General features: G+C 41.0%; 1 protein-coding gene across 3 annotated transcripts in view; it reads left to right on the top strand.

Annotated features, from left to right (window-relative positions):
- Positions 1 to 2,065: 2,065 nt before the first annotated feature.
- Positions 2,066 to 24,228, top strand: part of TOX3 (TOX high mobility group box family member 3) — a 74,257-nt gene continuing 52,094 nt past the window's right edge. For all 3 annotated transcript variants that reach the window (XM_072934435.1, XM_032750542.3, XM_032750541.3), the window contains exon 1: positions 2,066 to 2,722. In XM_072934435.1, coding sequence (XP_072790536.1) covers positions 2,621 to 2,722 — 102 coding nt within the window. In that variant the 5' untranslated portion in view covers positions 2,066 to 2,620. The remainder of the gene's footprint in view (positions 2,723 to 24,228) is intronic.

Here is a 24,228-nt window from a genome sequence, read left to right as displayed (position 1 = left end):
TTTACATCATCATTATTTGCTCATCTCCTGGCCCCAAGTCTCCTAACCAGTGGCAGTAGGTGCCAGTCCCCCGGGGCACCTGCTGTGCCTCCCACTGCAGCTGGCCCTGCAGCAGAGGGGGCTGCCTGAGCAGGGGACAGAGAGCTGGGCTGTGCCCAGGCACTGCCCAGGGCCATGGGTCACACAGGTCTGCAGCCCCACAGTGCCTGCTTGCAGTGCAGCAACAGGACCAAAGCCACACTTGGAATCACTTCCTGCTCATTCCTCACTCATGGAGTCTTCCTCTGAATTCAGTGGAAATATGCTTTCAAATTTCATTAGAAGTGTAGTGACCCAGAGCTAGGCAGTGGGAAATAGCTGTGTTCATAGAGCAGAGCAGTCCAGAACTTGAGGGCAACGATCTGTTCCTATACCTGAGAATCTGCTTAATGTAACGTGTGCACTTGGTAGAATTCTACTTTTACTTTCTACCTCAGTTGAAAGATGTTTGTTGTGCCTGTACACTACCACTTTTCCATCACCATGTTGGAGAAACGCTCTAATGCGATGTTGCATTTTGAAACAGTTTCATTGTCTTTTTCTGAACAATTTGTTTCTCTCAGGAGCATAAGTAATTTTTTGCCACAGATATAGGGTGTGCCTGTGCGAGTATTCTGTGCTATATGTTCCTTAACCACTCCTCTCCTAGTAACAGAGTACATTTTGCAGTCTTTTCCCTTCGGTTAAAAACAGCTGCCATAATGAATATGAAATTGGATTAGGTATTTCATAGTGTATGCCTGTTATCTTTGCTATTGAGGCATTTACCCATTCATACACAGTTTTCTAGGAAGTTAAATTCTGAATATTCTATGGAAATACAAATATGTATCTGTACTATGTTTAATTCTGCTCTTATTGCAAAATACCATGCTACAGATGTTTGCTTCAAAGTGTGATACTTCAGAATCAATAACCTGAATAAGGGTGATCTGTCATGGCCTATGCAACCAGGAGCTACATGTGCCACAAACACTGAACATAAGATTTCTAGGAATAGAATTGGGAAGATGTTCCCTTCTACATGATGTAGCTATGGCCTGTTTTACAGTTTGCTCCTGTTTGCACTGTTTTTAGTGAAGAATCATGCCTAGACATGAAGTATGGGGCAGTAAGCTCCTGAGGCAGGCATAAGAAATAGGACTGAGCATGGGCCCAAGTATGTCTGTCCTTCGGAGAAGATCTTCCTGCTGTTGTACAGTTAAGCCTCGTATACTTACATCACCATTGCTGTTTTGCAGCCAAATGGAAAACTCCATCTGGGGCGTACTTTCAGCCACATGACAACTGCCCAGGAATCCAGCCTAGACCCAAAAGGCAATCCTCTCCCTGTCACAGAAACCTTGACTCCAGGGTGTGTTTCCATGCTTCTTCCTCGCACCTTATCTGCAGGGCTCAAGTTGTAAGGTTAAATGGCCTTGTGCTGCTTTAGTGTTTTCTCCAAAAGTTCTGGAGCAGATTTTCAGGTCAGCAAAGCTCCATGCAAGGGACCAGATATGGCTGGGCTATGTCTGCGACTGACAAAACAAATTTGGGTTATTAGCAGGTTGCCTTGACTCATCACCCGGACACTTTGAGAGTGTGAGGAGGTTTCTGTGAGGCAGGCTACTGTGGTTTAAAGTCTTGCTCTTGACAGCAGGTTAGAAAAATCTTGTTTCTTCTGCTACCTACCTGACGCAGCAAGGCAGTGGCGTGAATCGATAAAGTGCAATATCCAAAAAAAAAAAAAAAAAAAAAAAAAAAAAAAAAAAAAAAGAAAAAAGAAAAAAAAGAAAAGAAAAGGCGGAAAACTGGTGGAAGCGGTGAAAGTTACTCACCTGGAACCTTCCGGGAGCGAGGACAGCCATGGGCTCCGGGCCGGGCGGGCGGGCGCGCACCGGGCGGGGGAGCGGGCGGCGGGCGGGGCGGGGAGGGGCGCGGGCCCGGCCGCCCCGCCCGGGAGCGCTGCCAGCGCGGCGCCGCTCGCTCGGCACTTCGCCCCGCAGCGCGCCCGGCCGGCGCAGCCCTGTTGCACCGAGTCCGGGGTAGCCGCCCCCTCCCCGGCAGCGCGGGGCGGCCGTGGCCCCGCCGTGCCCCGCTCCCCCGGCGGTGACGGTCCCCCCGCCTTTGTCGGGCGGGCAGCAGCGGCGGCCGGTCCGTCCGTCAGTCCGTCCGCGCCGGGCGCGTGGCTCCTTTGTGTACAGCAGCTGCTCCTGAATGCGGAGGCAAAGCCTGTGGCTTGGCACTGAGCTTTTAAAAAACAACAGCCCTCCCTCCCTCCTTCCCTCTCCCCTGCCCTCCCTCCTTCCCTCCCCTCCCCTCCTCCCGCCGAGGTGGACGGGCATCCACCTGGGGTCCGCTGCCCACCTCTCCTCTCATCCTCCTCTCTTCTCCTCCTTGTTTACCTGCACTTTTCCGCCGCTTCTTCCCCCGCTGTCCCCGCCGCCCCCCGGCTCTCGCTCGTCCCCGCTCTCGGGCAGGCTCGGCGCCCCGCAGCTCCGCTCCCTCGGCGGTTTGCCCGTGCCCCTACCCCGGGGAAGGCACTTGAAGGTGGATCTATTAAACCTCCCGGCGGTCTCTCCAAGTGGACCAAATCTCCAGCATGGATGTAAGATTTTACCCGGCTGCGGCGGGCAGCGCGCTCCCCGGAGACCCCTCCAACCTGGACTTTGCCCAGTGTTTGGGTTACTACAACTACAACAAGGTGATTATTCCCGCGGGTGTTAATTCCTCGTGCTGCTGCCCGGGCCGCTCGCCCGCGGACCGGAGTTGGGGCTCCGTCGGGGCGGGGAGGCTCGGGGCTGGGGGATGCGCGGAGCGGGGCGGTGCGCCCGCCGCTCTCCGCGGGGCCGGAGGATGCCCGGCCCCACAAAGTTGCGGTCGGCGGGGCCGGGCGGCTCCTCCTGCCGCGGCCGCCGCGGGGCTCGCCCCGGGGAACCCGCCCTCGGTTCAGAGAGGTGCGAGCGGCAGACAGCTGGGAAGAGCTCGGGCAGGCGATCCTGCTCCCCGTGGCCGGCGAACAAAGGCGCGTCCCGAGCGCGCAGCGGCCGCGGTGGGTCGGGACTTGCCGAACTTTCCCCGGGCGGGAGCCGCGGCGGCTCCCGGCGCGTCGGGCAGAGCGCGGTGGGCTCGGATGCCCTGTGAGGAGAGGACGGAGCCTCCCTCTGCTCTCTGCTCCCGGCTCAGCGCGGCTCTGTTATGGCCAGTTCCTAACTAGAGGATTATCCAAACGGGAGGATTATCTAAAAGTGCATCAGCTGCTGGTACAGAAGGGTAACTAACGCTCCGCTTTGGCGAGGGCTGTCACAGAAGTTGCAGTACCACTTCTGTCTATTCACACCTCTGCGGCATGTGCAGTGTTTGGGTAAACGTTAGTCAGAAGAAATAGTAATTTCCCAGTGTCTTACCTTCATTTAAAGAAATATGTTTTAATAATACGGGGATGACTTACTACAAATTACCCAAATCTGGGAAAGGCAAAGTTGAGAATGGCACTGTGACTCATGCTATTTTGAAAAAGACTTAGCTGTTTGCACTGTGATGTGTCAATAGCACATTGAGCTATTAGCACTGGGCCCTCACACACGCACATAAAGATCCCTTTCACTCTGTGTTTTTCCTGGTGCTATGTTTGTCCAACCTCTGGGGCCTTTTGTGAGGCGCTGTATGAGATGCTGGGGAAAAGTAGGGTGCTGCATGAAGCCTGAACTTACGTTAAATCCCGTTTTTATCAACAATCCTTACCAAACGAAGAGATGAACTTCGCTGAAATACAAAGCCCATTTTCAGAGGGAGAAGTAACAACGTGCGTTAAATAGATACAGTAGCTGGAGAAAACTTTCTCCCGGAGAACTCGCGCCCGGGTGGCTGTCGTGGGTGGACTCGCGTGTGGCTCTGCTGTCCGCGGAGCCGCCGCTGCAGAAGTTTGGCAGGCGGGCGGTGTCCGGGCGGTGTCCGGCCCGTGTCCGAGCGGTGTCCGGGCGGTGTCCGGCCCGTGTCCGAGCGGTGTCCGAGCGGTGCCCGGCCCGTGTCCGGCCCGTGTCCGGCCGGCCGCGCTGCCCGGCCCGTGGCCAGCGGGGCGCGCAGGGCCGCGCATGCGCGCCCGCGGGCCGGCGGCTTTGTTAGCGCGGTGCGGGAGCGCGGGGGGCGTGAGTTAAAGATGAAATGTCAGCCCCAACTTCCAGTGCTGCTAAAAGGACCCCGGGAGCTCCAAAATGCCTCGGAAATGTCCGCTGCCGGCTGATAAGCCGGCTAATTTTGGAAACTTGCAGCGCTTACTGGCAGCCGGCGTGTTTACTGTAAATTTCACTTGTTCTGTGACTTTCCTGTGTTGTGCACGGCGGGCACTTAATTCAAGTTTAGGTACAGGTTACTCTATGGGCTCTTTCTCAGTTTTTTTTGTACGTCCAAAATTTTTAATATCTTCTGAATACCGGTAGTTTCTTGTGTGCATTAACTTGCTGCTAGTTCACAGTTATCTATAACATTTTAACTGTATTTCCCATCATTGTACAATGTGAACAGAGTTATTAGCTGCCTGGATTCAGAAAAAGTCAAAACTAACTTACTTTGGCCTATACTCCTGAACATAATTTTGACAAGTATCTCATAGGCCAGGCTTCCAGTCCACAGCAGAAAATATTTTAATTAACAGCGTACAGCTCATGATGCTGGTGTCTTATAATAGATATCTTTGTATGCAAAAGGCCTGATCCAGAGCAGGCTGACACACGCAGAATTGTGTTGCTGTTGCTGTGAGCTCTTCATTGGCTCAGCTGGGAAAACAGCAACGTGGTGTACAGGTGTTTCAAGGACAGAAGAAGAATTTGTGAATGAGTTCCTAGAAAGGATAGTCCTAACTATGTTAATCTAATCTCATATTCTGCATTGTTTATAATCTGTAATAGGAGTCATTGTAAATTTGTGGGTTTTTTAATTATTCTGATAAGAGAGTACATCTGTTTTGATATCTTGCCTCCCTGCTTTGCTTTCCTTGTTGTCTGTCCTTTTTCCTGTGTTTCTAAGGAAAATAAATGATTGTTCTGTTAGGTACTGAGATGACCAGAAGACACTGAAAAAAAGGGCTGAAATATTTACTCTGTTGAAGTAAATGTGAGAACTGTTATTGATTTCACTAGGGACAGTATTTTACCTCAAGTCTTTCTGAAACGCATTTGAGTGTCCTGCCCACTCATCCATGCCCGCTTCATTGTTAGGAGCTGAATCCGTATTCTCCTTGTGACAGTGACATTGCCTGTGACAACTGCCGGGAAGCAGCGTGATGGCAAGAGTAAACAGACTACGTGGTTGTATATATGTGCAAAAGCAGAATTATTTATGTGAAAATATTCTCAAGATCATTAAAGACATAGAGTTGATGGCATATGGCCTGCCTATGGAAAATTGTATCTTGCATCATAGTGTCTAAAAATATCAAATAGAAAGCCTTTTAGTGCAAATACATTGCACCCTGTGAGACAATGCTACCTTCCACCTGCGTGCTTTAAAGAGAATTTCCCAGGACTGTAGGGTTTTTGTTCTTCAGTGGATGCAGCACTGGCAGGAATGTGGCAGACTGGACCCCCAGGCAGGATCTCAGGGTGCCCTGTGAGGAAGGGTCAGAGGTGGGAACTGCATCCTGAGCCCTGGCTGTGGAACCAGGCATGCTGAGGAGCTGTGCTGGCCCTGACCTGCTGCCTTTGGCTGGATTGCACCCCAACTGCTTTCTAAGTGCAATGCTGTGCTTTGGAAATTGGTGCTCAATACTGGATAAGAAGACCTAAGGCTGAGGGATGTCATCTTGGGGGTTTTTTGGAGAAGAATTAGTGTTGAGTTCATGACAGGTGTTTGGAATGGACTGATGTACATTCACGTCCCTGCCACCACTGGTAGTACAGCAGTTTCTAGGAGGTTCATTGGGGTTGCTTTTGGTGAGGTGGTGGTGCAACATGGCATGGACATGTAGAGGGCAAGGGAGGAAACAGGGGCACAGAAGTGCAGCGGTTTGTCCAAGGTTACACAGTCGGTCACTGACATAATCAGAGCCATAACCAAGGTATTCTGAGATTCAGTCCAGTGGTTTATGCTGAATCTCATTTACTCTAATAGGATTACTTACATGTTTAAAGTAAAGCATGTGCTTAAGTGCTTTGCTGGATCAGGGCCATATTTGATAAGTTTTCAGCCCTGATGTGAGAGTACATTACTTGACCCTGCATGTGTCTGGCTGGTGGTGGTTTGGGATAACAGCGATCCACTTCTGCTTCATGGAATTGCACAAGTGAAACCACGGTTTGCCTGCTTCTAGAAGAATCCTGCTGCAGTATACTAAAAAAAATTCACTGAAAAGGAGCTATAAAAATTACAGAAAGTTGAAGGAGACCAGCTGTTGTAAAACATTCTGCTTCTGTTTTGAGCCCTTTTATGGTTCTGCAGATGGAGAATGATTTTGGACATTCAGTACAGTTGAGTAGCTTTTTCTAAACAAACTTTTTCACTTATTGAGTAAATTATATGTCTTGTACTAAAAATATTTAGGGAACTAGTATTCATCCTGGCATATACTTTTTTTTTTTTTTTTTTTTTTTTTTTTTTTAGGGAGCTGTAGTTCTTATAATGCCATTTGGAAAAAGTGAAAACTCCAAAACCTAAATACATACAGCTCAGTACTTGAGTTATCATATTAAATTCCAGAATCCTTACTTCATTATTTAGCTGCCTGCATTTTGTAACGTTTATCTCTACTACACAGATTGTCCTTGAAGGATACAAATTTCAACCATACATACCTTAATTTAGGCGCTACCATACATATGAGATTGTCAGAGCTTGATGTTTTTGGCTGAAATATTTCTCATTTTACAAAGGAAGCTCAGGAAGTTTATCTTGTTCTTCCAGAGGTAAAGCAAAGACAGCAGTAGTTTAGCAGCAGCTAAACTGTGGCTCTAAGTCATTCCTATTAGAGTGCGTTGTTAGGAAAAAGTGGATTACAGTTATGCAAATAATTTAAAACTACTCTTCTTGCAAATGTAGTGTGGCTCTATATGCATAGGTTTTCCTCTCCTGCAGCAGATGGTGAGAGACAATGGGTCCATGTATGTTGCTAAGATAGAAAGCTCCATGCTCTCATCAGCTGCCCTGCAAATACGTTTGTTTACATCGGGGCTCTGCTCTGGTGCAGACGGGGCAGTCGCTGCTGCTCTGGGCTGGGCTGGTGTCTGTATCCACACCTGGCCATGACAGAGGTGGCCCCAGCTGATGGGAGAGAGCCACAAAGCACCAGGGAGTTCCCAAAAAGTAGAGATGCATAGCAGAAACACAAATACAGGTCTTGTTGGAGATAGTTTAGGCAGGGGATTGTGAACTTTCTGTTGCAGTATCAACTCAGTAAATTACATTTTGTCACCAGTATTTTCCACTGAGCTTCTGGCCCATGTGGCAAGCGTGCTCAACTGCTTCTTTCCCAGAACAGCCAGCCCCTGCCTTGGATACCTCAAAACCTCAGGACTGTGTAGGCAACTACTGCTAGGGAGCAAAAAAGTTCCCAAAATATTTGTCTGTCTAGTCTAGCACTAGAATTGTTGGATATATAATTTCTAGTCCCTGGAAGAGGAAGTGAAATGGTCATATGAGTATGTCCACCAAAATGAAAATTACAACTTGTATCATCACCCCGCCTTGCAGAGTCACTCTTGAGGTTTTCTAAGAGCTGGCTGTGAAACAGGAAACTCCTGTATGCCACAACTGTGCAAAAACCTGTGGTGCTCAGAATGAACACCTGTAATGGGGATACTGATTGGATTGTGCAGGGTACAGTTTTTCTGTTGCTCACATAATGCAGCTCCTATACTGAATGTACCATTTGTTGGTTGAAAGTTGATTGTATAAAAAGTATACTTTGTAGAAGTCAATTTTTAAAAAATTTTTTAGATATTTTCATTACAGTGGGTTACAACCATATCAGTAAGATGCTTGCAATAATGTACAGTAATGCATGAAGAGTTGGAATGTAATGCTTAGGAGATACGTAAGAGTACTTTAGGTATGTGTGGAAATCATTTGTGGGTGGAGTTTTTAAAACAGTGATATTTTTGTAGCAATGACAGCTCTGGGGTGTGTGGGCCATGGACATGGAGCTCCACTTTACACCTCTGGCTCTGGAGTGAGGGAACATTGACCAAATCCACTGGGATGACAAGAACTTCATTCCCATAGTACCACCCATAGTACACCACGTTGTACTTCACAGACAGGTACCCAGTCCAGCTTTATAATGAATTATCACAAATTTTTAATAAAATCTAAAAAGAAGCACAGAAAATAACAGCCTCTATTCTTTGGCAGATACTCAAGAGGAGACTCTCAGTTGTGTGATTCATTTGTTGCAGTTTTGTGCAGTGTCTGACAAAGTGAGGCCAGTCAAACTGTGACCTGTGGTTTGTGCTGCAGCTTTTATTAAATTTACAGTTAATACATCCTTATATACTTGTTGAATTCTGATACTCCTTAAAAACCTAAGTAATGCTATTGGACGATGATGATCAAATTTAAGAGGAGAAGAATTTGTACAGCACTAATCCTACCTTTTTATCTGTAATCACTTTTCTACTGCCATAAAATTGAGTACTGTTATACAGACCTAATGGCAGGGTTGAATTTTCAAATGCTTCACACTCTTATCTGATAGCTGTGTTCTGTACTGTTACCTGTCTGTGTGATGTATTTATAGAGTGCCAGTCACCATAGTATCTTTGTGATGATTGCTACCAAAATTGAGAACTCTGAGGTGAAAATCTAATCAGGACTTTAGATAACAATGTCACACAAGAGCCTGCTGGTCTTTGCCTCTGTGCTCTGTTCAGATGAAGACTTAGATGAGATCATACTTGCTGCCATGTTATTCATTATTTATTTTTGTAACAAGATTTGTATTTCACATCTTTTCCACTGATGTTAGCATGTGTCAAAACAGTCCAAATCCTGTTTTGAATGTATTCTCTCTGCTTATACCTGAAACAATATATTCAAAATCACAGGCAGCTGAAATATTAAAACCAAAAGGGGAGACTGTCATTACACAGCTGCTTCTGCCATGGGTAACCTTGAATATCCAAACAGATGTTTTTTCATGAACTTCTTCATTCACTTTATGGTAATGGGCAGATTAGCTGAAAATATTATTTTCATCACATTAAAAATAACTGAGTCTTATGAGCAGAATGCTGGAAGTATGATTGGCCAGTGCTGCAGACTGACTTGTGTTGGAAAAGGTGTGCTACTGCAACTAGATAATGTTAGTTTATAATTGAAAATGAAAATAGTTTCAAGCAAACAGTTCATCTGGTTTTCAGTTTGTTTGTATAGTTCATGTTCCAGCTCTTGGCATCAGTGTTTGCTGTTTATTCCTGCACAACCAGTTTGCCCAGCAGCCACATTTGGTGGAAGAGCTCCATATCAAGGGGGAAAAGAAAAACAATCCATTCTCAAAAACTGTAGGTTGGAAGTATCCCTTGTATCAAAGTAGTTTTTACATCCATAGAAGACCCATTCAGTGTGGGCATCTTTCACTTACTTACATGTGCATTAGATCAGGCCTGACCTTTGTGTTTCATGGAGAAATTTTTATCCATTCAGTGTTTTATTTTCACTGTTTTAAAGTAACAGCCCTTCTTACTGTCTGGGTCACTAGAGGCACATGTTATCCTTCCTGGCTAAAGACTTGAGAGAACTGAGGCTAACATGGAAAAGAGTGGGTTGTGACATAGGTTAAAAACAAAGGATGTTTTGGGATGAAATACCAGGACTTGGACTAGTAACCTCTGAAATAAGGGATCAGAGGTCTCAGCTGCTGGCTGGGGTGAGAGCTGCAGAGGCAGCAGTGCAGGGATCTCCTCACTTTCCTGATCTGCTTTACCACGTATGTAAGTGATGGTTATGTTAAATCACTATGTTAAAGCAGAACATTTCTCAGACAGATACATTTGTATCTGGATTTTCCTTCTCTACAGTGAATATTCTGAAGAGTTCTGATCAGCTGGACAACCTAACCAAAGGTTGGAAATACATAAAATTACCAGGATAGGATTTGTGGAAAATGAAGTCTCCATGCAGATGGTTGAGATCATTTGAGGTGAGGTGTCTTCATCTCTCCCTTTGATTTCCTTAAGAATTTTTGTCAGGAGAATCTCTGCTGTGTTTGGCATTCCAAATGGTTATAGTTAGTATTGTAATTCTCTGAGCAGTTAATATGAGAGAAATTAGATGGGAACCTGAAATCTAAATAATTTTAGACATCCAAGTTAATAAAGTAGGGTGGTTTTTTTGTTGGTTTTTTTTTTTTGGGATGGGGCTTTGTGTATTTGTTTTTGTTGTTGTTGTTGTGGGGTTTTTGTACGTTTTTTGCAAGAAAACAAAATGAGCTTTATGAATCATCCTTTCTATCCCAATGGGACAATGCCTGTATTCAAAGTCACTGAATTATATAAAGGTTTGTAGGTTCAAGACATACTTAAACACCTCAGTATTGATTAACTGTCTAATTTTGATAAGAAAATGGTCTTAAAACCATGCAAAAATCAATTGCTGAATGTTGGAGTAGCTTATTTTCAGAGAAGATCATATTTATCTGCCATTCTTTTTATGCTACTCTCTTTATGGTTGTAAGGCTTACACAAATAGTTGAATTTGTAAATGGTTTGGGATACTGTATTTCAGTACTTGTTATTAATAAAATTTGTTATTAATAAACTGCTTTTGTTAAACTCTACTTTTATCAGTGAACTGTTTAGCTGATGGGGATTAACAGTCCTCTATTTCCATTCTTTAAATAAAGAAGAATTTTATTAGGCAAGGACAAATAATAATTTGGTTTGCTTTAATAGGGTAATACTGTTATTTTTGTGGTTTCCTGAAAAGCATGTGGCTGAAATGATGATGATAATAGGTGGTGACCCTGTAAATATGTGGCTATTGTGCTATTGATCTTTTGTAGCAAAAAAACTTTGTAATTGTGGTTTCCTACCACAACCCAACATGGTTCTTTTTTCTCCTGTTGTTTTGCTTGATACAGTTTGAAATGCGTAGTATACATTACATTTAAAAAAAGCCTATTCTATACATGCGGTAAAAACCCCAGAATTTTATGATGCATTCTCTGCTCTTTTTCACTGCAGAACTTTAAGTAAAAACAAGACTGATCTCAAAAGTATACTGGACCATAGATGTAAATACACTGTGAGGTACAAACACAAGAGCTTAGTATAGATTTGCACTACAAAGCAATCATGAGAGTAAATAATATGTTTATGCCTATGTGACTTTCTGTTTGTGGTTTTATGAGAGTGTCCAATTGCTGTGTTGCAAATGATAAGATGAAGTCATTTGTATCAATTTATTTTGTCCTTCCAAATAATTTGCAATTTCAGGATATTGTTAAATAAAAGGATCTAACAGATGCTTCTGCTGTCCTTTCCTCCTGACGTTTTTAAATCCTACTTAGAGCTATCTTTATGCTCCCGTGGTGGTGCAGCTGAGACCCAAGGAGAGCATGTGGAGTGGTAAATCAGATGTTATGTCATACAGGGCAGCCAGGCTTCCTAAACAGTGGCTTGCATCACTGCTTCCATGATAGAGATCTACCTGCTGTTTGTGACAGAGCAGAAGTGCCTTTGTTTCATTCTCATACCTTCATCTAAGCCTCTTAAAATCTAATAGCTCTGTGCTGGGGTCTTGGATGATGCTGGTGAGGTGCTTTGGGTATTTATTGTGTGGCTTCTGTAATTGCTGTTCCAAGGATGTGCCAGCCCTCAGTGTGTGCAGTCTCAGCTCTCAGGGCTGTCTCACCTGGTCTGGTTCCAGCACTCTGAGGCAGCCGTCCCGGTGTGTCGGTGGCTGTGGTTCAGTGCCCCCTGCTCTGCCTGGCCTGCCTGATGGAGACAATGGCTTGTTCTGAGATTTTCCCTTCCTGCAATCAGCTTTGTGGGTGCCTTTGCTGTGAGAGGGCTCTTGGAGTGTGCTCTGCCCCAGCACATTCCTTGGGTGGCTTCTGATCTCGCCGTGGCTCTGCCGCCTCTCTGGCTCGGGCTGGCTGATGGCACCTACCAAAACCCTGACACTGCTGGGGCCACCACAGCTGGGGCACAACCTCAGCCTGTCTGCAGCTCAGGCTGAATTAGGTGAAAGACAGGCAGTTTAATCTAGGGCTAAGTATGGCTCAGAGCGATTAATCAGTGATCATATGAAAGGAAAATATGTTCATGAAATACCTACTCAAGCAGGTAAACAAACAGCATTCAGTGTTGTGCATACACAGGTGTGTGGTATGTTCAGTGTGCAGCTTAGAGATCAATCTTGCTCTTCTACCTGTAATTCTTCACAACAAACAGCTATAGAATGGTAGTGTGAGCTTGTGTTTATTTTGCCTCAATCTGCAGCTATAGCTTGCCTAGTTTAAGTAGAAAACTGTTTTTCTAAATTTAGTTGGCAAACAAGTTGTGATAGGATAGCAGCCTTTTTCTGTCTTCTCTGCTAGAAAGTGTTTGAGTAGGGATGGTGAAGATTGGCTTTGACTTCTATCAGCACAAATATATTGCTGGTGATAACATATCATAGGAGTATGCTGCCTATCTCCTCTATTCTTGTCTCTGGTAAATAGCAATTTTTCAAGGGAGGTATCAGAATTTGCCCTTCTGTTAATAGTCGCGTCGAGAGTTTACATAGCAGAAAATAATCCTGATTCTTTGCTTGATAACATATTAAAGGGCTTGCTTTTTTGCTTTTTTTGTTGTTGTTTGTTTTTGGTTTTTTTCTGATGTTTGTGTAGGATTTTGTAAAGAAAATTGGCAGCTATTGCTTGTAATACATGTAACTAATAAATGTGAAATTGAAAACGTGACTCTTGGACAGTCACACATTTTTAAAGCTCAGACAATGTGTATTGGTTTGCCCCAGTTCTAACACAGTTCCACTGCTTGGAAAATGTGGGGAGGGGCACTTTGCTCCTGCACAGAATACCTACATTAGGATACAAACATCTTCTTTGGAGATCATGGGTCTGCTAATGATATAACATTTGGATTGCTAGCTAGCTGAGTTCCATTATAGTGCACTCTGCATCATATTCTGTGTCATTTGTGTGTTTATGCAGAATTATTTCTAAATAGAAGCTTTTAAGGTTATTCCATCATGAGGCATAAGTGAGAGACAGTGATAAAAAGCTTGATTTATTATGACTAACTGCAGGTGAACACTGTTGTTATTCCTCATTCTGAGTCTTTCTGTTACTCAAAAAGGGCTCCATTTAAATACCATGACGTCAATAGAGTATTTTAAATGCATATGAAAGGATAAAGTCTAGAAATCATAATAGTAAAAGTATCTATCCATATACTTTTAGACTAAATAAAGCATTTGTAGATCTTCTGAGTTTCATTTATTCTCTGTGTGGGTGAGACCTGATATCAAGGATACATCATTTTTCTTTCTGCTCCCCCAGATGTAACCTTTTTTCTTTTAAAATAAATGTGAAGGTAGAAGAAGGAACAATATCCATGGAGGAAAGTTATTCTGTACTTTCAGGCTCATGAAATCAGATTGATACTTTGCAACTGCAGTGAGTACAACCAATGCACCACCAATCTTACACAGAATTTCAACAGAGAGAAATCTTTGTTCTTCTTCTTCTTCTTCTTTGTAGTGCTTTTTTTCCTAGTTCTTATTTTGCTCATTCTTAGAGTTTTGCTTTATCTTCTACACTTCTGTGGTAGGAAGCAGTCTTTGCATTATCTGTTGCCAAAGGAAATGGCCATTTGTTGATTTAAAAAGATATAAAAAGGTATGTGAAACACCTTGGGGACAAAGAGGGAATGGTGCCTTGGGAACACTGCTAAATATTTACAATTGGAGGATCAAGTGTTTTCAGTCTCTCTGAGATTTTAAACTTCTTTCTTTTGTTGGCAAGAAGCAGGAGTAGAATGGGGTGAAAATACATGTTATTCCCATTTAAAACTTTTCCCTACATTTTAAAGAACTGATCTTTCCTTCTCATTTGATCAAAAGAAAGAGGCAGGTTCATCTTTGCTTCTCAGTTCAGTTTGTTTATGGCATCCAAGCAAAGGAGCTTGTATCTGCAGCCTTTTCCCCCAAAACTCAAGTATCCAGGGGTCTTTGAATGCAGAAGTAAGAAATAAGAAGATTTTAGATGGTCAATCTCAGTATGTATGCTAGAGCAAGGCCAGTTGCTTATTGATCCCAGCTACTGAAGTTTTCCCTGATTTATGTTTATCTTTAAAAAATAATCAATCAGTGAGACAAACTGAACTTCATGTAAGAACTGATTTAAAACATACTCTGCTTTTTCTTTCTCATCCTTACTTTGTAAGAAAATCTGTGGATTCAAAAGGAGAGGGTGCAATCCTGCTCTTGCACATAGGAATATACTCTCTTTAAACAAGAGAGTTGTATCTGCTTTTGAATTGAGCTTCATAAACTTGCTGGGAAAAATTCAACTCACAGGGTCTATTTTGAAATAGTAATTTTTGGGCACTGAACCACTCATTTCCTAAAAGCATAAAGCCAGTTCTTTGTACCTGCTGACAAGACAAAGGAATCAGTGCTGCTGCTGTGAGGACAGGCTGTAGTGTTGGTAAGTGTTAACTCTGGCTGGTGAAAAACACCACTTCTGCTGGGCCTCTCACCTTTACCAGAAGCAACACATTGGCTTCACTGGTTTTGTAAAAACATAATGATTATTATGTTTTCTCTGGCTTAGATACCAAACAAAAATGAAAGAAAATGCTACATTCAGCTGAGAAGGTGTAGATAATCTTCATGTCTGAAGCGTGAAAGAACTGACACACAAAATTGCATGTATGGCAGAAAAGTTTAAAGTTTTTTTTTTTTTTTTTATAAGTGCCTTATACTGGAGAATTTATTTTTCTTACAAGAAGAAGACATGAGCCTAGCAGTAATAGTGGAAAATGCAGGGTGAGAAAGAAAACAGTGTTGTTCCAAGCATGGCTGTGTAAACACTGGCCATGAGCTTAGACTGAGGAGAGGAAAGCCTTTCTCTCCAGAGGGCTGAGCTGCTGAGGCAGCCTTTGCATAGGGAAGCAGCAGCAGTCACTTTTAAGGCTCAGGGCTGATGCTAGATGTCATCTGGCTGGGTGAAACCCAGGCCGTGGGATTGGCTGTACTTTTAGTCTTGTTTAAGGTTGTTGTTTTAGGTTTCATCTTTACATTCTTAAGTATGTGGTACTGAATTTGTGTTAGGCACTCTGTGAGTCTTAGATGGAATCTGTGAGACTGGACAGGGCAACCACAGATGTGATAGTTACTTACACACTTAATAATGACTTCAGAGTATTGCATAACAGCTAGTAAAGAAAATTCATGTCTGAAGTCTAATTACGTAATGGAAAACAATTAGAAATGAGATTTATAGCTTGTGGGTAGTTATCTAGTATCTCTTAATGAATGTGGAGAGACTATTCAGTTCTTCCTTCAGAAGTGGTGAGCTTTTCCTTGGTGGTGATGAGGGAGGGAAAGGCTAAGCATCTGAGGTGGTGGAACAATCCACATCTGGAACCTTGGCAATCTCTAGAAGTGTGGTATTAAATCATTAGATAGTTTGGCTTGTGCAAGTGCACATCAGGTAATCATCTGCTTCCTCACCTCCGTGCTCTGCTAACTGGTAGCTGTCTCAGTTTTTTAGAACACAGCATTCCCAGGAAATAAGCTTTGTACTGGATCCTGTGATGTTTATTTGTATTATATTTTTAGTTCAGTGTAAAAAAAAAAAATAACAGCATACTTACTCATCTACTCTTTTAGGGAAATTTATACTGTCCTCTATTGCCATCATTATTATTAACATCCTATCTTTCTTATTCATGTAATGACTTTTTTTTCCTTGTATGTCCTTTTCCAGGCCTGTTACATGATAGAAAAATGCGGTCAGTGTGTTTTTTCATTTTAAACAAAGATGATCTGTTGGCTTCTTGAAATGGTCCTCTGGATGGAGTATATAAAATTGAAACTTCATCCAAGTAATTTTCTTTGAAAAATCAGATGAAATAAGAGTAAAGCTGCAGAAGTTGTATGTCAACAAACAGTATCTTGAGAATTCTTCAGCTGGAGTGAATCAGTTTAGTTATTGTTTCCAACAGAGAGGGCCCAAGTGCGTGGCACAAAGACCTGGTAGATCACAGATCTCTTTGAAAGCCTCTCATTCATAGCACTGGATGTGACACACTGATGTTTTCAGAAGTGATCATTTGGCTGAACTGGTTTTGTGTTTCATACTCAAAAAACCTGTAGATTAATATTACAAGTTCAGAAAAATTTAACAATAGTAAATATGTGCTAATTGGGAGGTGTTAAGAATTAGATGGCTCCTTCTGAACACTGGTAGCCTCATGCATTTGCAGCATGATTTTGTGGGAATTACTGAGCTCTGAAATATAGTGCGAAGATGTGCTGCTTTGTTATAAGGCAGTTTAATTGCAAAAATCTTATTGTCAAATTTAATTGCTGCTATTTCTTAATATGTCCCAAGAAAATTATATTAATTTTGTGCTATTAAAATGTGATTAAAAACCAGTGTAGATTTTTTTTTCAATAAGATTCTAACTTTGTCTTTTTTTGAGGAGTAGATTGAAATAGTTGAAAGGTAAACTTTAAAGCAGGTGACTGTAGCTGATGTAAAAGTTTTCTTCAAAACCTCAATTGTCCAATGTAATTATTCTTCCTACTTTGGCTGCTAAGTATTAACAGTGGGATTTTATTTGTTTATGCTTGTGCTTCAGCATGGGTAATGAAGTATTTTATCGGAGTGAAAGAAAGATTATTTTTCTTGTTAAGTGGACTTTAGAAAAAGGTACACATGGGGCTTTTGTAGCATCCCAGACCCCTGAAGCTCGATGATAAAGCATTTACCCTTGGCCTAATGGGTCAAACACTGATTTTGGTGTACTGGTTTGAGAGATACGGGCTGGGGCCTGACTGGCAGGGAAGCACATCTCTTAGAAAGGATCAGTGGTGGACTGAAACATAAAATCCTGGAGTGAGAGCCTGCACAGTGGTCAGTACCTGAAACACTTGCCCTGTGTGATCAGGAGCTCAGGGACCAGGGCTGGACTAGCCTGGAGAAGGAAAGACTTCAGGGGACTGACAGCATCCCCTGTACCTGTGAGGAGATGAGGCAGGCTCTGCACAATGGTTCATGGTTGGAGGTTCAATGGTAACAGGCACAAGATGAAATGAGAATTTCAGGCTGGATGAAAAGAAAAAAAAAATCACTTTGAGGATAACAAAGTATTGGAAGAGGTTGTCCAAAATCCTTGATGGTTCTTTGGACTGAAGAAAAGCCCCAAGCAAGAAGTTTCTCAATTTGGTGTGGCTGTTCTTTGAGCAGAGGTCAGATTAGAGATCTCCTGATGTTCCTTCCTAGGGCTGCACAAGGTGAATAGGCAGCAAAGATCAATTTGATCCTCCTTGCACTGCTGTAGAAAAACAGTTCTGGAAGGGTGGCATTGCCTCAGCCTTTGCTTGGCAGGGCCATGCAGAGGGAGAATGAAGCCCTTGTTTCACATCCAGGATAACCATCTCTGCTCTGCTGGGGAGGAGTTGGCTCTCAAGGGGAGTCAGCTGGTCACTGTGACCTGTCAGCCCATGGTGATTTAATACAGCTGCCTGGATCCCCCTGCCTTTGTAGATGCATATTAACTCATGGCATCCTAAAACAAGCCATTTTTGTTTAGCTCCATGTAGTCTTGCTGTAAGGGATTTCTAAAATGGAGCCCATCAGTTTGGTTTGGCAGTTGTTACAGCGTAGGAAAAAAGTGTGTAAAGACTTTATTTGAAACTCCAATCTGGAATAGGTGTCGCTGGTACCCGTTAGCTTTTCATATATGTGACTTGGCTGTTACTTCTATAATAAATTTTTAGAGTTTCTTCTTTCCTTCTTCAGAATTCCATCCACATGATAATTCAGATTTTATGCTCTATAGTACTCTTTAGAGAATTTCATCCAAAGAAAGGTAGTTCAAGCATCAGAATTTCCTAGAAACCCTGTTGCTTTTGATACACAGAAAAGCAAATCACAGTAGCAGCACAAATTTAGAGATGTAAAGTAGTTTTCCTAGAAAATAAAACTTTATTGTGCTCAGCATTCTTGGAAGAATGTTTTCGAAGGAAGCTTTTAACTTTAGTAGATGTTAATTACTGCATTCTACATTTCTTCTTCCTCTGTAGTTGGTGCCAAGTGCTGGTTGCATGAACTGACGAAAGTGCCCATGTGTGATAGGAATAGGGAATATGCTGAACTTTAAAATCATATATTGGATAATTTGGTATTTTTCAAAGTCCTAGTTCCAACCTAAATCTTTGTGGTATGTAATGGTACCCAAAATGTTCATTGTAGGATGTTCTGGATTTTACATTCAAGACTCTAGAAAAGGATGTGATTTTCAGAGGATGGATGTTATAGTTATGGCAATGAATGAATAAAATGCCACATGCCAAACCTGTCCCCCAGTCACCACCTGTATTGTAGTAAATTAAGCCTTGACTGGTTGGTGCAGTCTGAAAATAGGAAGTGTGAGACTCATCGTGATAGTGATTCACATCATTACTGCAAGAGAGTGGCCTAATGGAATTGCTTTGTTGGGCAGGAAAGGACAGAACCTAAACACTACAATGGAAAATAACTCATGGTTGTCTTCCAAACCCAAGATTTCACTGTCATTAACACCTGCTTCAAACATTAAAAGGAGTAGTAGGTTGAAGAGAAAGTATCACCACCCTTATATCTTAGTACACATCAAAGAAACTTTTTTATTCTTATGAAAACCTTTTATAATCACATCAATTTATTAATCAGAAGTGATTAGCTTTTGCAGTTTTAGAGACATTAGTCACAGAAATCACATACCCTAGAGAACATGGACCAGAACTTCTTACATATGGCAAAAACATGGTGCTACCTTTGTGGAAATGGTTCTTTCCCTGTGTTCTTTTGTATTAGTTAATAGAAAACCTCCTTGAAAGAAAAAGGATACTCATCAAAGAATGTTTTATGAAACAGAAAAAGAGAACTCATAAACCCTGTTGGATTCCAAGAGTTATTACATTTTACATCATATGCAGTTTATTTTTCCAGATGCCACAGTTAAAAATAATGTATTTTTAATATTACTTGAAGGAGTCTACAGATTCATAATAGCACGTGATGTGTTAATATCCTCTGTGACATCCTACTGGTCATATCCAACTGTGATAAACAGTGGTATGTGCTATAAAAGTGACATCTATTATAAAAATAAGGATAATGCAAAAGGATACAAACAATCTCTTAAATTTGTAAAGACTGTTGCAAATCTTGAATGTTAATTTGAAGAAAAAAGTACATGCTAATGCTAAGTTTATGCCTTCAGTTAATAGTCCTTTATTCCTTCAGAAAAAAAAAATCAAGCAGCTATACTTTAAATGAATTTAATGAACTGCAAAGTCTGACATTTTCACTATAAAAGTCACACTTCATTTAATGAAGTAGTTAAATATTGATGCTATATTAAAATACAGGCTGAATAAAAATGACAATATGGTTTTCAAAATAAGAATTTGAGCTGTTTTTTCTTGTTATATTGAAAATTTCATGAACTGAGAGAAGGGAAATACAACAGACTAGCTCTATAATAAACACAAGGCCCTTTGTTGCAATAACATTAAAGTTGAAAGACCCAAACCTGTAAAAGTAAGGAAATCAAGTCATCATACTCTTAACTCAGCATCTTTGTACATAAACACTGAATGTTTAAATTAGTAGAAGCAACAGTATTTTCTAAAATTTTCAAAAATTCTTGGAAACAAAGACCTGTGCTACAGGTGGTACATAGATGGCCTAGACGTGTGCTTACCCAAGATCAGTAGTTGAATTGAGATCAAACAGGATCACAAAATAAAGCAATTGTGCCTTAAGTGCTATGATTTTGATGACAGTGTTCTGCAAAGCTACATTTCTTGTGTTATGGCTTCCACACATTTCGGTTGGTATAGTTTGAATTTTCAACTTAACTTTTATACCTGCACTTTCACCATAGCATTGACTAAAGGAATATTGCTGACAAACGTGTCTGGGGTGTTTCCCAGCTCCAACACTTGCATGATGGTAAGGGAAAAAGAAAACAAGAATGAATCTTAGCATAGATGTGAATGGGACCAATGATTGAGTGATGGTATGATTGTCTTCACTTTGATGGATTGAATTATGTTGTAATGTACTTCATAAAGCTGTACCAATTCTGACATCAGGCTTCTGTGTGTAGTAAAACACTGAGGATGACATCTTTGGCTCATTGAAGTCAATGGCAAAATTCACATTAATTTCAGACGTCTGTAATTTCATTCTCAGTAGCTGACTTATAAAACAATGGCAAATTGATTTAGTACATTTTTTCCCCCTTGGGAAAGAGCTCTACTCTATGTAAAATGATTTGTCTTTTGACTTTCTTGCTCTTGCTCTAAAAATACGAATTTTAATTCAGGTTAAATACAATCTGATTTCATTCCCATACCTGTGAGCATGTAAACATCAAAGGTGATAAAAGAAATTGGAGCTATTTTGAAAGTCGTAGGTTGTATGTATAGTTATATCCACAACTGCTAATTGAAACTGATGATGAGGAAGGCAGGTTTCCAGTGGAAGACTGGAATTGAATTCTTTCTGTGACTAGCAGCTATCAGGTGTGGTCTCTACACGTGTTAGTGGAAATCTGGTTTAGGTGTTTAGGTGGTTTTTTTCCTTACATGCAATTTTTTTCCTTAAAGCAAAAACAAAGAAAACACTGGAATCTGAAGTTATATAAATATATTTGTATTTGGAATACATGCTGTATTTGTGTTTATGACAGTGATCTTCAAAATTTTTCATAAGCTGCTAAATCGGCATGTAATGGCATAGTTATGTGTCCTGGTATTTTGGCAGGTTCTGAAACATGAGCTACTTAATAGAACATAAAATTTTGTAGGCTATTACATAATATCAGTGAAATTTACCTAGAATTAATAGAGCATTGAGAATTTCTTCCTCCTCAAGACATCCTTCCAGAAAATGGAAGGAAATGGATGTCAAATACATGTGTATGCTCTTCATTGTCTTAAAGTAGTTCAGGTTCTGCAATAGCTGTGGCTTTTGGTGGCTGAGCTGCTTCCTGCCTGAGGCAGTGCTCCCAAGGAACAGAAAAGGGTGAAGTACAGCCCCAGAGAGGAACCTTTGGTGGCATGTTTAGGAATCTGTATCCTTTTGTAGGTAAACTTTCAATGGAAGAATTGTAAAAGGTACTTGAGAAGGTACTCTCAATTTTCCATACTGCAGAAATTCGATAGTTATGTATTAGAACCACAAAACTAAAACTGTGGCAGTACTGCTGTCTTTAACAGTTGTATGGGGAAGATGTTTTATTAAACACTAATTTCACTAGTTATTTAAGAAGTAGCTGGCTTTGCACACATTAATCTCTTTTTCTTTTTAATTCAAGGTTGATGGTCTAGGTCTTACACATTGTATTTATGAATAGGGCACTCAATAACTATGCAAAATATCTATTTCTCTCATGGGAATCTGTGCTTTGATATGTTCTGATCCTTATTAAATTTAAACAGGATCAAATTTATACAGCTTTGGCAGAGATTTATTAAAATACACTGAGTGGACAGCTTGTGGGAGTGCAGTGTGCTGTAATAACATATGCCTCTTACCAGAGAATAGTAATTATTGAGAATCAAATAAATCTGTAGGAGGTTAAGTATATATGGAAAAGATATCAATTGTAGTTTTCTACAACCAGACACCAGTACTGTCTGAAGATTTGTTGCTGTATAAAGAAGTGAACCACATTTATAAAACCCTAAATATTCAGAATGTCATTTACCAACAAAGCTAATGTTCATCCAGTCTTCAAAAAATGTTAATGACATTTGCTCAGTAGCATTAAATTCATTATTTAATGCTCTTTATCTGCATGAGAAGCTATTCACATTTATACCAAAGATTTTTTTACAGGTAATTGAAAACTGTTTGTTATAAAATTCTGCAAATTTCTTTTCTTAATCAGAGTCATCATATCCTTGGGAAGGAAAATGTAGAATAATTGTTGCAGATTAAATAAAGAAAAAAATAAAGTTAAAATATATTATGTCTACCATTCATCTAGAGTTCAACATTGGTTTGTTTACGATTAGATTTAAATTATTGTATGTGATAATTTCACTAGGCTGAGAATTGAAAAGTTTATAGGTATGCCAGGAAAAGGAGTCACTTCTGGCATAGCTTTGGGTTTGATGATGGGTTTTATTTTGTGATACAATTCTTTGGAATTTCAATGCTGGAGACATGTAAAAATGGTGATTTTTCTCACTAAACATTGGAAAAACACTAACCAATTATCAGGTGTGAGGGCAAAACCAAATACTCTATCCATCTGCACTGCTACACCGTGGAGAAGATTTCTGGTTGTGGTTGAAGAGGGGAATTTGGTGGGATGTGCTCTATGTGGGTCATGGGGAGGTTGTGCTCAAAACCACAGGAGGCAGAGGGCTCGAGTCTTTTCTGGTTTGGTTCTTCCAAACAATTTTCCTTGGGAAGACCACAAAAGAGGTGTCTTTGATGCCCCCCTGGTTCCTTCAGTTACGTGTGGAATTTGCTACCTTTTTGCTACCTGTACTGATTAATTCAATGGAAAATAGATTTCCTTTTGAAGCAGCAGATTGTTTGAAAATCTGTAGTTTCTGTGCTGTAGTAATTAGTAATAGGCCATTATCCTGATTTTTATGGGTTAGGGGTGTTTGAAAGGCAGCAGTATCCAAACAGACAGTTCTGGATGTGCATGGGTGTGAGGCAGCACTAAAGTGACCTTCTTGCTCTGGGCTTTGCTAGTCATGGTTTAAGCGAATAGAACTTCATTTGGACTGTTCTACTTCCATTTCTCCCTGTGGCATTACAGATGTGGAGTAATTTCAGCAGGAAATGTATTTCTGAGGGTTTATTGTGTGAAGTGAGTGACTTTTTAAAAGAAAATGCATTTAAATAGAGATTATATTTGATTTAAAGCTACTACCATCAGAATTCCTCTTCATTTTTTTATCAACATCTAGTGAAAGCCATCTAGTTTCGTGGTAGGAAATTTAAAATATATTGATTTTGGTAAAACTTTTTGTAAGTCTTCATGCTTGAACGATTGTTATCTTTTTAAAAAAATTCACTTACATTGATGTGGATATGATATAAATCTAGCTCACTTCTTATCAAATTCATGGTGGTTCTTTTATTAGTCTTTTGTCCTGTTCTTGTTCATCCTATGTTTCCAAATGGAATTTAAGATTTTTCTAAGTAAACTTATTAAAGCTGATTAATTCAAGCTAGGAAGTGTATTCTCTTAAAATAATACATGTTCTGTTTCTGTCCTTTACCGAAGTGAAGGAACACTGTGTATTTGTTAAAATAAAAGGGTTCCCATTAGGATCCCATGGCTGTGTGACCTTGGGCACTGTTTGTGGTGCCTGTCCCTCACTGACTTGTTCTGTGAAAGTGGAGATGATGATGATGATGATGATGATGATGATGATGATGATGATGATATATAGGGACCTCCTGGTAGTGCTCTGAAGCTCAGTTCCTGGCTGTTATGTTGGACTCTGCGGGCATTGCTACACTTTCATGCATATTATAACTGTGCATAATATATTTCAGCATAGATGAGGTATATATGGTGTGTTATATCAGCAGGTTTCACCACAATCCTGTATAATTATAGCTCACCAATGAGGCATCTTTTGACACTATTGAAATTTTTGTTTCTGTTTGTGATTATAGTAGAATGAAGGTGTGAGGAGTAGGAGCAAATTCTTTTTCTTAAATCCACAGTTGTTTTGACTCAGAACATTTATTTCTGTGGAAAATTTTCATGTTTAAGTCTGTATGGAGTCATGTAATTCTGGAATAAAACTGGGAATCAGATGAGCTGCAGCCTTAAGAAAATGCTCATCTTGTCTGTTAAATATTTATAGGTCATGCTCTTCACTGTCTAAGCCAATTTAAGAAAACACAATGTTTTGCAACTGATTCCTGTTGTGTTTTCTTTGAAATATACTGATTTCCTTTGGTGCAATATAGATGAAGATTTATTTGCTTGTAAACAGACAAGATAGTTTCCAGCT

Source organism: Taeniopygia guttata, chromosome 11 (genome assembly GCF_048771995.1).
Source record: "Taeniopygia guttata chromosome 11, bTaeGut7.mat, whole genome shotgun sequence".
Taxonomy (NCBI): Eukaryota; Metazoa; Chordata; class Aves; order Passeriformes; family Estrildidae; genus Taeniopygia; species Taeniopygia guttata.
Note: the sequence above shows the minus strand (reverse complement) of the source record. Positions and strands in the feature narration are given on the sequence as shown.